This window comes from Rhinolophus sinicus, chromosome 7 (assembly GCF_057876585.1).
Source record: "Rhinolophus sinicus isolate RSI-liver-muscle chromosome 7, RSI-T2T, whole genome shotgun sequence".
In the NCBI taxonomy this organism is placed as follows: domain Eukaryota; kingdom Metazoa; phylum Chordata; class Mammalia; order Chiroptera; family Rhinolophidae; genus Rhinolophus; species Rhinolophus sinicus.
The window spans coordinates 11,163,983-11,179,743 of NC_142507.1; the positions used below are offsets into that span (position 1 = coordinate 11,163,983).

A 15,761-nucleotide genomic window follows, 5' to 3' on the forward strand; every position below is an offset into this window, starting at 1 on the left:
CAGGATTTGGTAAGTAAACAAAAGATAGTAGCAAGGGGAACACCGGGGCCAGAGCCTTAACTGGGGTTTCTTTGAGAAAGACAAGGCAGGGCAGCGTGAACAGCTTCTGACTGGCTTGTCTGAAGAATTCCAGTGAGCTCTGGGCTGCAGGGTGGTGGCTAGTGGTCTGGTACCTGGTGCTCGGTCACATAGGGCACTTACTGTCTCTAAGAATGGGTAGTCCAGTCTCTCCTGAGCCAGCAAGATTTTTAAAATGTTAAAACATTATGAAATATAGAAAAATATATGATTAATGTAAAAGCTTATGTGTTATAGCCGGAGCAGAGTCTCACCTGGCCTGACTCCACTATAATTATCGTACGGGGCTCCCGCCTCCTTCCATCACCTCACACGCTAGAGGCCTTTTCTCGAGCCCTCAAGGCAGAGGACTTGGGTCCTGACTGCGTGCTTTGAAAAGCACCCCGCATTCTGGCCATACCGTGTTATTTTATAACTTACCAACAAAAATCCCAATTTTTATATAACAAAGACACTCCCCCCTCCCACACACACACTCTGGTGTTTCTAGTTTTTCTTTTGGTCTCTTGATCTAATGTGAATTCTATGCCTTGTTTGTCCATTTAAGCCACCTTTACCTGCTTGTTCACTCGACACTTCCCTCACATGTTACTTTTATTTAAGAAATTGGCATTAGCTAAGACTTTTAGGCAAGAACTAGCCTAGTTCCCAAATATAATTCTAATCATCGAGATAGATAGCTGGCAATGTCTATGTTAAGAACACTTCTCTCCTTATTTCTTTTTTTCTTTCACAAATGTCTTTATTGAGTGACTACTATAGGATGAAGAACTCAGGATAAATATATGAAAAGGTACAGTCCTTGCCCTCAAAGAGAGATAGAAAGGAAATAGATGTAACAAAATATGTCTTTAAATGAAGGTATGTACATGCTAAGGAAGGTTGGAGGAGGAAGAGGAAGGATTCCTAAGTTAGCTGCCCGAGTCAGGAAAGATGTCTCTTGGAGGATGACATACGGCTGCGTGCTTTTAAAATGATAAAATTTCAGGGTTTTTTTCAGAATATAAAAGTAATACATGTTCATGATAGAAAATTTAGAAAATATGAAGAATAAAGTAAAAGTGAGTTGCAATCTCATTCCTGAACATCAATGCTCAAATTTATTTACAATAAAAAATATATTTTGAAACTAGATCGAGGTGGTGATTGCGTACCATGTGAATGTACTGAAAGCCTTTCTGGTTTCAGTGTCATCTTGTCCTTATACCGTGTTTCCCTGAAAATAAGACCTCACCGGAAAGTAAGCCCTAGCATGATTTTTCAGGATGACGTCCCCTGAACATAAGCCCTAATGTGTCTTTTGGAGCAAAACTTAATGTAACACCTGGTCTTATTTTTGGGGAAACATGGTAATTGAATCGGTAGGGTTTCTTAGTATTAGCTGGTTAAAAAAAAAAAAAAAAAAAGATGATCACTGTCATTATTTCATCTCTCCTTCAGCATGCTTTTAATGCCTCTTTGATTTTACAATGACACAGTTATAAATGACACCAAAAAGTTTATCTAAAATATATTCTGTAGCGTAAACATTAGGTAATTGGCTGCAAATTTATGGATTTAGCAACTTCTTTGCTAAGTTATTTTTAAAAAAAAAACACAACTTAGTTTTTAAACTTTGAAATAATTTTGAATGCACATAAAAGCCACAGAAGAAGCACACAGAACTTTCCTTTGCCCGCTGCTCCCCGATCCCCCAATTACTGGCGTTTTTTTGAGTCATCTGAGGTGTTGAAGACATGATATTCTACTGCCCTCTAGAACATCTGTGTGTGTTTCCTAAGGACCAGGACACTCTGGTACGTGACCACAGGGCAGCCATCAAAGGAAATTAACATTGATCCAGTGCTACCATGTAGACCACAAGCCTCCTTCTAATGTCACCAATGATCCCAACAATACCCTTTATGTCCAATCCAATCCAATCCAGGACCGCACGTTGTATTTAGTTGTCCTATCTTTTTGTCTCCTTCAATCTGAAGAAGTTCCGCATTTTTTGTTGTCTCTTATCGCCTTGATCTTTTTAAAAAGTACAAGCCAGTAACTTTATAAAATATCCCTCAACTTGGGTTTAGTGATGTCCCCTCCTTCCTGATTTCTGCCCTCTTGTAGGCATACCTTGGAAATAGTGCTGTGCTCAGTGCATTGTAACCGAGGCCACACAATGTTAATTTGCCTTGTCACCAGTTAGGTGAACTTGTATCATGTGGGCAAGATTGTGTCTGCCAGGTTTCTCCACTCTAAAGTTAATAAGTATATGGCAATGATACATCAGTAAATACTTTGTAAGTAGTCTGTGTACAGTCGATTCTCGTCATTTGCGGAAGTTGTGTTCTATAAATGCACCGTGAACACTGCACTAGCCAACAGTGAAACATTGCTCTAGGGGAAATACAGAGCTGGCTTCCCGTCACAACGTAATGGCCAACCAATTCATATCGAATGTGGTTTTCCGTGTGTTTCTGTTCAAAGACACCTTATTTAATATGGATTGTTGACTCATTAACATTGAGCCCAGGGCCAGCAGCACTGCAGCTCCTGCCTCAAAGAAGCTACTGGAACACACACATTTCCTCTGTGAGGCACATCACAGCCTCTTGCCCTCAGTAACACTACAGGGCATATCAGCACTATGCTTGGGGTGGGGGGACATTTTAAACAATGAAATCTCCAACAGCACAAGAATGCAAAAAACGTGACACTGTATTGTGAAAAGGACGCTTGTTTACAGTATGAGAGCTGAAACAAGAAGGCCTTGTCTTGTGCAACCTCAGCCAAGAATGTATGTATGCATCTTGAGACTTACATTTTTGTGCCATTCTGAGCATGACCTCCGATGAGCATGCATCCCTAGTATTGATTTTCAGGTAAGAAATAAATTCTGGCGTGTGGGCTAATTTGCAAATACTGAATCTGTGAATAATGAGTATTGACCAGATCTTGTTCCTATTAAACTTACACTTACCATTTTTTCACATCAGTTGAGCTCAAATTGTTCCAGATTTGGCCCCTGGGAATCCTTCATGCTCTCTTCCGTCTTTCAGACCTGTCTCCATCATGCTTTGTGCACTTCTTTACTTTTTGGTTCCACAAGATTTTTCCAGGCTCATCTTGTGTTTTCTCTGCCCAAGCTCTAAAGTTAGACATTTCTCTAAGGAGCTCTGGTTCCATTTAGTGGGAAATGGCATTTAGTAACCAAGAACTGGGTGCCAGATGGGCTCATTGCTACCAGGGTGTCATTACTTCTAAGCCCTGTTAGTAGACAGAGTTAAAAACTATGTATGTACACAGACACACACACACATACACACACACACACACACACACACCGATCTAGCATTATCTCTATCTATCTATCTATCTATCTATCTATCTATCTATCTATCTATCTATCATCTATCTCATCTATATCTCATGAGTTCATACAAATACGTCCAGTTTCAATCTTATATCTAACTGTCCCCTTTCCATATTTGTAACTCCCTCCTCTGGCAGTTAGAAAACTAACGCCCATTGTTCTCAATGTGTTGACTTATTTGCTCACTCCCCATGTATATAAACAAACTTCCAGCCCCACCAGCCAAAGACACAACTCTGGATACCTGGTCCCTTCCACTCCTGCAGGGCATCGTAGGCTGAAAGTTTAGCCCCATCAAAGGGAAAGGTGGAAGAAAAAAAGGAAGCGAACTTAAAGATTTTTATTTTATTTTATTAAATTTATTGGGGTGACAGTTAAAATTACATAGGTCTCAAGTGTACAATTCTATGATACATCATCTATATGTTGCATTGTGTATTCGCCACCCAAAGTCAGTTCTCCTTCCATCACCATATCTTTGACCCCATTTACCCTCTTCTACTGCCCCACCTCCCAAGGTTTTGAAAGTCTGGAATCCTTCTTAAATAAGAGCAGACCTTTTTTTTTTTAATGAAAGAGGAGAGAGAAATACCACATATATTTTTAGTTACCTTTGAAATTAGAAGGTTATTTTACCATTCCAAGTGGGTGTAAATGAAAAGCCAGTTTTCTATAACTACTATCTTTTAAAATATTCATGTTACACATGTTATCTTCTTGGATTAAAAAAATTATTTCATATTTTTCCCCAATGTTTCAAATTCAACACTTTGGCTTTTAATATAGCAGCTAAACTTAATTTAATCTTTAAATCTTGATATGAAACCTTAACTTTCTAATTTTTAAATTTCGAATATGACATTTTGATGTGCAATGTTTACAAGAGAATACTGGGTAATTTTGTGATGTGTTTTGATTATATTTTTTTTCTGGTGTGTTTATCCATGTTAGAAAAATAAAGTATGCATCTTAATTTTTCTTTTAATTATTATTTAATTATTTAAACTTGACTATTATACCTTTAAAATGAAGGTATAGAACATTACAATTAATTTACATTTAAAAATGATAATAGGGAATAGTCTTGCCTTCCTAAATTTTAAATTCCCATGAATAGGCTATAAATCATAGCTTTAACAACAGTTATTGATTAATTTTTATGAAATGACTTACTATGTTATAGCATGTGGAGGTCATTATTCTGATAACTGAGATGACTATACATGTCAAAAATAATGCAGCTTACCTTTTCCATGAAGATACGTAAAGATTACATGAATGTGAATTAATTTTCATTATAAACATGCAAAAATACATAGCTATATATATATATATATATATATATATATATATATATGTAAGAATTTCCTTTTATTCCTCTCTTTACCAATCGTACGCCCATTGACAGAATTTCTTGGTGTTATATATGTTGAGAAGTATACATTTGACTGTATATAAATACATTCTTTGGCTTGTTTGATTTTTACTTAAATATTAAATATAAATATATAATATTTGTGTATGTGTAAAAATATTAAATATTAAATATAAATATATATTTACATGCACATATATGTATATTTCTGCAGCAGCTGGCTTTATTCATTAATAAAAATATTTCTTGGAGTTCCTTTGATGCCAGTACATGAAGCTTATTTCAGTTTTAGCTACTGCATGGTATGTCTTTATACGGCTGTGCCACAATTTAAACACTTTCCATTGATGGACATTTACAGTTTTTTCCCCCCAAATTTTGCTGTTATAAACAATGACGACGTGAAAATTCTTGCACGTACATCTTGAAGCATACATATGGCGAGTTTCATGAAATAAATGCCTACTGGAGGGTGAGCCCTCTCTCTCTCTCTGTGAGAAGCAGCTGGGCAGACGCCAAGGCCACAGCTCTGGTCTCTCCTGCTACTTTGGAAATCATTTCACTTTATTTCCAAGTCCCTGGGAGGGTCTGACCCGGTGGTCTCGTTGCTTGTGCCCTTCTAGCTGTATTATTTCCCGTATCCTACTGAGGCTGGAAGATCACATACCCAACGTCATGTAACAATTCCTCTGCTGTAGGCTGAAGAGTGATGAGAACTAACGTCTGCAGTGCCGGGTCAGTGAGACGGCAAATCCTCAGTGCATGTGCTCAAGGAAGTGCTAGTTGGGTGAAGTGGAAACTGATTTAGGACTGTTTTTGCCGGTCCTTTCCATGTTTAGTAGACTTGGAGTCCTCACAAAGAATAATATTGTTTTCATCAGTAAAAATGCAAGCAATTTCTTTTAAACAGTTTTTGAAACAGGAAGTCAGAGGTTGGGTACTTCTTGTAAGGATATTTGTATGTGGGTATGTTTTTCGATATTTTATTTCATTTCCTTATCCTCGTTGAACATTTGAAAAAAGACCCCACATCTAGTTAATACAGGGAATAATTTCTAATCGGTCATCAGGGTTTTCTATTTTTATTCTCTATTCCGTAATATTCTCAAATGTTGCTGAATGGCTATTTCCAGTTCATTTCAAAAACAATTTCAGTTTTCTTTTCTTTTCCATCCCTTGTTTATAACATTCATTTGTCATTTTTGTCATTTTGTAGACCTACCAAGAGCAGCTGTCAGGATCTTAAGCAACATGACATTCCTTTTTGTGAGTTTGTCATACACAGCTGAGAGTGCCATTGTAACTGCTTTCATTACCTTCATTCCCAAGTTCATCGAGTCACAGTTTGGTATCCCGGCTTCCAATGCCAGCATCTACACTGGTAAGGCCCTGCCGTTAGAGCTGCTGCAAAACATGATCATTTGTGACCACTAAGCTGAAATGCAATGAGTGAAGAGAACTAACTTTCATTCTAACATACAAAGTGTTAAATACGTTCATTAACAGCTATCCGCCTACCTCCCCCGACCCCCCAAATTTGAGGAGGAGGAAGTCTTTGAATGTTTTCTCTTTGATTCAGATTGTATTACTGTTACTTACTGTGTGACATTTTTCCCAACTGTGTTTTGGAAAGGGAGAACTTTGCATATTTATGTTTTTATGGTTCACAGTTGAAAAGAATGAAATAGACAGTGGCATTCAAAATGTGAATTTGAATAAATCTTTTCATGGGTTGGCATGAGTCTTATAGTGTTAGGTTTTTAAACATGGATAATTGGAAATATAGATCAGTTCTATGGTAGCAGAATTACCCTTTCATAAGTGTGAACAGATTTTTATCTAATTACTGGAGATGCTTGCGTTTAGAAAGCAAATCTATGAATTTTGTTTTAGAAGGTATTTCATGTCTGAGAAAACTGATATTTACGAGTCTTTGATACATGTATCTATAGTGCTCAAATAATTTTTCCTAGCAAACTGGGCGCTCAGAAATGTGGGGACTTCAATTCTCAGATATTGGGGGAATTTTAGGTGTATCGTATGATATTCTGGGTATTTCCTTAATAGTTTTAAAGATGGTCAAACGATTGTATCTACCTAAGGCTCAAAATATTAATGAACTATATTTAAACAGTTAAGTGGAGAAGTACGGTAACTTTTCCAATGACTTTGGCTACCACTTTCTCCTCCATGTCCACATTCAAACCCAGCAATCATGAATTATCTGAAAATTAACAGGCAAAATTATATTGTAGAAAGAAACTGTTGACTTGAAATATTTGGGTAATCACTTTGTTCTCTCTTTCACGTTGCACATAGAGATATACACAATTGGGTTGTGGGTCCATGATAGGAAATTTTGTGTATAGAGTACTCTGCTCTGGACCACTGTATTAATTGTGACCTAATAATGTGTTTTTCTTTCTCTTAGTTTTCAAAAATATTTTCCTTATGTTAAGGTAAAATTGCTAGGTTACAGTTTGGTTGTAAGAAAATTTGACCCGCCCATTTCTAGTTTAATTCTTATATGTACCCTTTGTTGAGCACCCCTTCAGCAGGGAAACCAAGATTTGGCTTGTATAATAGCTAGATTTGAAGCCCCATAGCTGTTATATGTAGGGTGGCCTCAAGTAGTTCCCAAACTAAGTTTCAATATTAAAAGTGTTACTGGAAAGGAGGGTCATAGCCAATAAATTTGGAACTTGCTGAGTTAAACAAAGTGTTATAGAGTTCTTTGCTGCAGGACTTCTCATAACTCGTACTATGCTAGCGTGCATTATGAAACTCCCACAGGAAGATTCAGACGGCACAAATTCATTTGACCATGAAATCCAATTTTTTAGAGGCATTTTTCTCATGCACAGTGTTCCTCAGGACACACCTTGGGAAACACTGCTCGTCTATCCTGTGTGTCCTTGTTCCAGACACACTAAGGGGCAGAGCTGTCTGGATCATTCCATTTCCCTCCAGATGCGCCATTCTGATCTACTGGGACAGTGGTACGGTGCCAAGCTACGTAGGAATTGATGCGTAATGGACACCTATTGACCAGGCCACCTTTTAATTACTATAGAGGCAGAGGCTAGACAACTCGTGGAAAGTGGAGTAAAGGGTTCAGCTGGACCTGGGGTGTTTGGCTGAAGAATTCTGTAGTGGCACGATCAAGGCAATTGTCACTGAGTATGACCCCTTGGCAAAGAGGGGGCTGGACTGAGTAAAGCTGACTCGTGGAATTTGTTCGTCCCGTGTTCCGACAGCCGGAGGACAGAAGCAATAGCACAAAGTGCCAATTCCATTCTGGTTTTTTTTTTTCTTTTTTCTTTTTTTCCATTCTGGTTTTATCATCAGCATTTTTTTGGGATCGTTGCCAGTACAATTTAGACAGTGTATGATGGTTTTCTGTTTTCTGATAAAAGACTTTTTATTCCCAGTTCACATACTTTTTCTTTCCTTTCCAGACTGATAACAAATAATAAGAGTCAAGAGATATTCAGATTCATTAAGAGTCGAGGGTGGCCGGTCATTATAGGAAGATTCAACAAGGATTATAATTCTTTTTAAGACTCACCTTGACTTTTTGAATGTTTATCAATCGAATCCTTCTTACTCTCTGAGCAGAGATTTGTATTTTTTAAGGACCTATTTAATTTAATCTTTTGTTCTCTAAATCTTTTCCTGTACATGTAAGTGACATGGAGAATTAAGAAATGTACCTGGAAAAGAATTTAAAAATAATTTTAATTTCTTACCTGACAAAGTTTTTGACTTAAAGTTCTTTTTTCATTAAAAATATTATTTGGATAAATACCTTAACCGTCCATTACAATTTGCTTGTGTTGTTATATAGTAGAAATGAAACTTTGTACACGTATCAAAAACAGGACTTTGCTCACTCTCCTGCATAGTCATTGAACACAGCTCTGTGCACACGCTGTGTGTGTGTGTGTGTGTGTGTGTGTGTGTGTGTAACAACTCAAACCAGGATCTTAAGTTGCTTACAGATCTAAGAGGAGAGAGAAAGCTTATAAAATAAGTTTAGAAAAAGTTGTTTTAATACATTAATAGAAGATTTGGGTTGCAGAGATCATTTTGGCTGGTGGAGGAGTGGTGTGTTTGAATTACATTTCATGATGCTTTTAACCAAGCTTTTAAGAAAAAGTAGATGTGGGGACAGAGTCCCTGAGAACATTTTCCAGGCTCTCGGACTCCCGTGGAAAGGTGCTGGCTTGGGTAGTAGATGGCCATCAGCTGTAACCAGTTAGTCAATTGGCCACTGATACAACTGCTGTGACTGCATTGGTTGGTTGGTTGGTTGGCAGAAAAGTGGATGGCGGATTGAGGGTCATGTGGCTACTACTTCCTGTGTGAGTCTCGCCTGGGGATGCAGGAAGACCCCCTGTTGGGATACTGGTGGATGTTTGCTTCCTGTGTCTCCAACCCAGCCGCCAGTGAGACTTTAATGGTATGACTCCCCTACCTATGGCTCCTTGGGTGTTCCTTTTTGGCCTCACCATATTCTGCGTTCTTATGTGGGGAGCGGGAGCAGAGACCCTGCATGTCACCCTGCATGACAGTAGAATTCGACTATTTGGAGTTTAGGGGGAAGGCATTTATTCCCTGTGGAGGACCAGCTTGAACAAAGGCAAGAAACAGGGGAGGATAAGGCTTGTTTTCTCCCCCTCTTCCTGCAAAGAGCACTTTGTTTCCTAGGAAAGAAACAGACAGGATTCTAAAGGCAAGCTGGTGGGGGTGGGGGTGGGGGCTCGAGGGTGAGATGAATGCTTTCTAGTATTGGGGATAGGAAATCTGCTCAAGGGCTTTCAGCACCACTGGGCTCAGATTGCAATCACATTGGGGACACCTGTGCTCTGGGGGGGAGGTGGTGACCCCAGCGTCTGATGAGGGCGTCATCGAAACACCTTAATTGACCCCGTTTCTTTTTATCTATGCAACCGTGGATCTGTGTTCTCGCTGTAATTTTCCCTTTTGTGGTCTTTCTGCTAAACTGTTTAGGGTCGCGTTTATTGATTGAAATGAAAAATTATGAAGTTAACATTTTGGAAAATCCTGAAATGGGAAGAGCCCTGAAGGAGGAGTTAGAGTGGCTTTGCATCGAGCCCCTGCTGGTCCCTGGCTGTGTGACTCTCGGGAGTCACTTAACTCCCTCAACTTCAGCTAAAACTGAAGTTTATCTGTATAACGAGGGTAATTTCTCCCGTCTCCATGTGTCAGTGTTGTTGCGAGGACCAAATGGAGAGTGAAGAGTGATTTGTTCTGAGACTTAACTAATGTCAAATAGGTATGACAAGATACATGGGAAAATATAACTTAATCATATAGGAAAGAAAATTATTATTTATGAAGATGATGACAGCATCTTCTGTTGGCAGTCATGCAGCTTGAACAGGTCAGAAAACAAAACCTCTGTAATGATGACAATAATAAAACAACTGCTGACATTTATTGAGTGTTTACTAAGTAGAAGACACTAAGCATTTTTATATGAATAACATCATTTACTCCAGGTAACTAATGCTCATGCTGTGGGGGTTATTGATTGTGTCCATTTTCCAGATAAGGAAACAGAAGTCAAGAGAGGTTTAAATAACTGACTTAAAGACATGCAAGTAGCGAGAGCCAGGACGCTAGAGATTGTACTCTTTGGAGTATATATATCCGTATGTCATTTTTATTGAAATATTATAGTAGGCATATGCTAATATTATCTGCAGTCAGTTTTTTTCTTTTTTAACTATTTCCAGAGAAATAATATTCTGATGAAGATTCAACTTCCATCCATTCTACAGCAGGCTTTGCCACTGAGCGCTGGTCACTAAATTCGTTTTCAGAGCACTGTGGTCTTTGAGTATCACCTTTGCTTTCCTGGGATCCGGCCCTTTGGTGTGCAGAATTATGAAGAGTTAGACATTAATTGTCTTTACAAGAGAAGTAGCCTTGGAACACTCTGTTTTGTTTTCCATTGGAGAATAACCAAGATACTTATTTCTGTAGTAAGGGGATTAGGTCAGAGTGTGATTTTTTTTTTTTTTTTTTAAGATTTTTTTTTTTTTATTGGGTAAGGGGAACAGGACTTTATTGGGGAACAGTGTGTACTTCCAGGACTTTTTTCCAAGTCAAGTTGTTGTCCTTTCAATCTTAGTTGTGGAGGGTGCCGTTCAGCTTCAAGTTGTTCTTTCAGTCCTGGTTGTGGAGGGCGCAGCTCAGCTCCAGGTCCAGTTGCCGTTGCTAGTTGCAGGGGGCGCAGCCCACCATCCCTTGCGGGAGTCGAGGAATTGAACTGGCAACCTTGTGGTTGAGAGCCCACTGGCCCATGTGGGAATCGAACCGGCAGCCTTTGGAGTTAGGAGCACGGAGCTCCAACCACCTGAGTCACCGGGCTGGCCCTGATTTTTTTTTTTTTAGAAATTAATTTTTATGGTTGTCTAATTAAGCAAATACTTGCCATTCGTCTTCAGACACTGATTTGGGGTTTTTGTTGATGAGATTCAAAGTGGTCCCACTGAACTCACATTATAGCCTTTGGGAGTCTTTAGATACAGACGAGGCATGATCATGCTTTGCTAGTTTCGTTCTTCTGAGGGCAGGAACCGCCTTTTCATGGTTCTTTAACTTTATGAGTAGTTTTAAAAATCCATTTTTGTACTAATTTTATAAATGTATAGTATATATAGATTTTTAAAAAAATATATTGAAACTAAAATTGTAAATGCAAATAGACTATCTTAGGTATGGATGTACTTAGCATCACTGCCCATTTCCAAGGTCAGGCAATGACATTTGACTCCGTGAGACATGTGCACGTGCAAACACGATGTGCTGTGGGAGAGAAAAGGGAGGTCCCTGCAAATCCATTTCCTGCCACAGCTGCTAGCCTTCTCCCTGCCACAGTTTTAAATAATCTTGACGTGAATACAGGCTGTTAGGAACTAAGAGTGTCAATTGGAGGCTTTTTGTCTTTTGGGCAGAGAGGTATTTATCACACTAAATTACATTTGTTTTTCTTCAATGCTAATTGGAACTTCTGTAGAAGATTATAGTAGACAATAAGTCAAGATGCTCAGATTCTATTCGTTCACTAACTAATTAATTTGGGACACGTTTGAGTGCCTACCATGTGACAAGTGCTTAGCCAATGTACTAAGGGTGACAGTTAAATAGGACTCATTGCTTAAGACTCGGGATCCAAAAAGACCATATTTACACAAAGATACTGTATGATAACAGATTAAAGTAAGAATTTATTTTGCAGCCACAGGCCATCTCTGAACAGCATGGCAGGACCCACGCTCTCTTTTACGTAAGGCACCACCTCTGTGTGCATGGAACACCCAAGAACCAGAGTTCAAAATGGAGTCTCAGCTGGTCGTTTTAATCATTTTATAGTACTTTTAGTATTTTTAAATATGTTTGAAGAGTTTTACGTTTTCCCTATTTGGCTGGTCACATAGATTCCTGCTCCATAACCAGCCTCCAGGGGGTCTTAGACCTGCTACACACCATCATGGTCAGTGTCATCAAAAACAATGGCGCCAGGCTGGGACGAACCACCTCAAACACAACACTATTAATCAATGTGTTTCACACTTTCTTTTTTTTTTTAGTTGCACTTTTTTTTTTTAGTTTCAGATGTACAAAGCAACAAAGTAGTTGGACATTTACACCCCTCACAAAGTGATAACCACCCTCCCCCAAGCTACTACCCCTCTGACATCGTATATACCTGTTACAATACCCTTGACTCTTCCTGATGCTATAACTCTCCCCTGACTACACATATGTATATGTTAGTTCAGTAGGAGGCTGAGGTTGACTCGGGCTGCTGAAGTTACCCTTTAGGGCTACCCTAGGGCCGTGGCAGTATCTACGCTAGCCAGCAGCTCTGCCCTCATGCTCTCACTCACCGTGTGACTTCAGACTTACCCGTTTTGCTCTTTTCTAGGAAAAGAGGTCTATTTTCTAACGTAGGAAACAATAATTTGGACTGGAATGAACTCTCTGACTTCTTCCTGCCCTCACATCTTAGCTTAAGTAATTTTCCCGAAGCCGCATGCACCAATTCTTACATTCTCCCTAGAGTTATATTATTTCTTACAAGGAGAGTAGTTACTATCCGTTCATCCCTGTGGTATTTTTCGTAGCATTGTGTCACCACACCCTTTGGCCGTGTCCAGCGCCCACATTATCTGGTTTCCCTTGCTGTGGCAGCCTGATATAGTCCACAGACCTCTCTTTGAGCCCTAGATCTGTAACTTAACTAATGCGTGATTTTTAGCCAAGTCAGTTAACCACTCTGTTTCAGTTTCTCATTTGTAAATGTGAGTGATCATATCCCAGGGCTAGTGAAAAAAATTAAATGACGTAATGATGTCTTGCAGCATTTGTAGTATATACAAGTAGTAGATACTCAATGAAAATTAGTTTCCTCCCTCTTATGTGGTGAGACCGTTTAAATGTAAAGCCCCATGAAAAAGTTGTGTACGGTTTTCTGCTTTAAAACAAACTTTGTATTAGTCATCGGTCTAATTTAGAGTGGTAACTTGGAGGTATTTTGCTAAATCCCACCTGTTAAGAGAAGTCATATACTCAAACGAAATTGTAAGGAGGGACAGTTTTAGTCTTGAGCACAGCAGTCAAAGCAGCAGGAATCTCCTAGGGCAGGACCAGCAGGGGCTGTTGGGAGGTTTTCATATCACAGTACCTGTGACCCCTCTCTCTCTTTCTTTGACTTGCCCTAAATCAGGTCACCTGCTTGCCCCGTTATCCAAATGCCCATTATTTCTTTTGTGAGCCTTTCCCTTCATTTCCCAATGTTTGGAGTAAAAATTTACGTTCTAGCAAATATGTACAGTGACCAATACATTTACAAAATACTACACGGAACTCATAGCTTTTTACATGTTTGATGTGCTGTGATCCTTGGTGGTCATGATTCTTTCTGATGCTCCAGTTGTCCAGGTTTGGCAACTGGGAACCCCTTCCAGTTAGCTCCTAGATCCTTTGGCACCTCCTCAGGTGTCTTTGTAGTTTCCAGCAAGACAAAAGATGGCTTGTTTATTTTGTTTCCTGCCCTAGACCTATGATCCATCGGTCAGATTTCTCTAAGGAGCCCTGGTTCCTTTTGGAGGAAATGGTATTTGGAGATTATCATCTGGACACTAGGGGTGCTCAGTGCTACAAAGTTGTCACTGTTTCTAGGACTTGTTAATAAAAAGAGAAAAATAAGTCATGAGGTTATACTGATATTTCTGCTTCACATTTAAGATGACAGGTTATTGCGTCTTTGATGTGATATTGTATCTCTTTGCTCTAATGCTGAAAATCTTTTTTGCTAATGTCTTTAACATAATTACCTTATATGTGTATCTACACGTGTATCTGTGTGTGTATAATAGTGTCAAACCAACTATCAGTATTATTACTATGAACTACAAAATGCAGTTTTAGACTTTTGTGGTTTTTTTTTGTCCGGAGGTTATCTCTTACAGGTGTGCAAAATCCTGTGACCTTAAGTTATTTGAAATAATTCTTCTCTGTTTCCTTACGCCAGCAATCTTATATGCTGTGGAATTTATTTGCTTTCAGATTTTAGGGATTACTTATTTTTAAGTTAAATCAATTTTTTTGATTGTGTATGACATTCGTATGATTTGAAAGTCAAAACCATAAAACAAAGGACATTCAGAGAGATCTTGCTTTCATCCCGCTTTCCTCCAATTCTCTCTGTCCGTCCATAGTAGCATTTTATTAGTTCATCCCTCTCTTGTTTCTTTTTGAATATGTAAGTAAATATGTGTATTAAATATGCAATATATGTAATATATACATCAGTATCTTATATTAGTATTTCCCCCTTTCTTACCCCAAAGTTGGTATACTGTGCCCTGTGTTCTGCACTTGCTCATTTCTTTCCAGCCACACTGTACTCTATTGTGTGCAACTACCACAGTCTATTTTGTCCTCTATTGGCGGACATTGGGTTGTTTCCATTCTTTTGTTACAATGACACATAGTATCGTGATCTGTATAAGTCATTGCCTACTAAATAGCCAATTTGTCTAATACGTTTATCTCTTTTTTAACTTTTTAGTTTCATTGTCCCACTTTCAGTTTGCCTTAATGCTGGCAGAGAAGTTGATTGCAGTCAGGGGAGGGAGACTGAGAACCAACCCATGGATATATTTGTCATATAATACTCCGTCCTCCCTCACCCCCAAGGTGTAGCATTTACCATCAGATTGTTATAAAGCTCAAAATAGAATCTTTATGAAACCACTTTGAAAAATCGATGTAGCTTTTGGGAATCCAAATCCAATTGGAGTCTTTCCTTCAGTATGAGCCTGTGCCATGATGGTAAAGCAGGTGACTTTGGTTGGGCTTCCACCCTGACCTAAGCCCAGTGACACAGAGGGGCTTTCTATGCATGGTTTGCAGTCGTCCCTGCAATACTGCACTGGACGTCCTACTCTGTCCAGCGTCGACTTGATGAAACTGAGGTGTGTAGGACAGGTTTTGCAAACTGTACCCTCAGAAAGCCATAATATAGGTCCATGGTATGTAGATTGAGCTGGTCCTCAGGGAAGCTGCTTACATGTTAGAATTTTTATTTCATTAATTCTTTCCCCTCCAACTTTTCATGTATGGGGTAAGACGTATAGTACAGTAGTTATAAGGATCAGTTTTGGAGGCAGATACATCTTGTTGAAATTCTTGTTCCATCCATCCATCCATCCATCCATCCATAAATATTAATAAAGCTTCTGCTATGGGCCTGGCAGTTTTTGCCAGGTGCTGGAAAAGCCATGATGAGAACACAGAGGGTGCCACCCTCAAGGACCTTGTAGTGCAGTGACCTGGCAGGCTGCCTGTGACTCTGCACAAGGTCGTTCACGTTTATGAGAGTCACAGGTGGTGAGGATTCAATGAGGGAATGTA

The 15,761-nt window shown here is 39.1% G+C and overlaps 1 protein-coding gene across 1 annotated transcript in view; it reads left to right on the top strand.

Moving 5' to 3' along the window:
• The window catches only part of SLCO5A1 (solute carrier organic anion transporter family member 5A1), a 115,434-nt gene that overhangs the window by 57,257 nt on the left and 42,416 nt on the right, over window positions 1–15,761 (top strand). Inside the window, exon 5 of the mRNA XM_019726176.3 lies at window positions 6,025–6,189. Coding sequence (XP_019581735.3) covers window positions 6,025–6,189 — 165 coding nt within the window. The remainder of the gene's footprint in view (window positions 1–6,024; window positions 6,190–15,761) is intronic.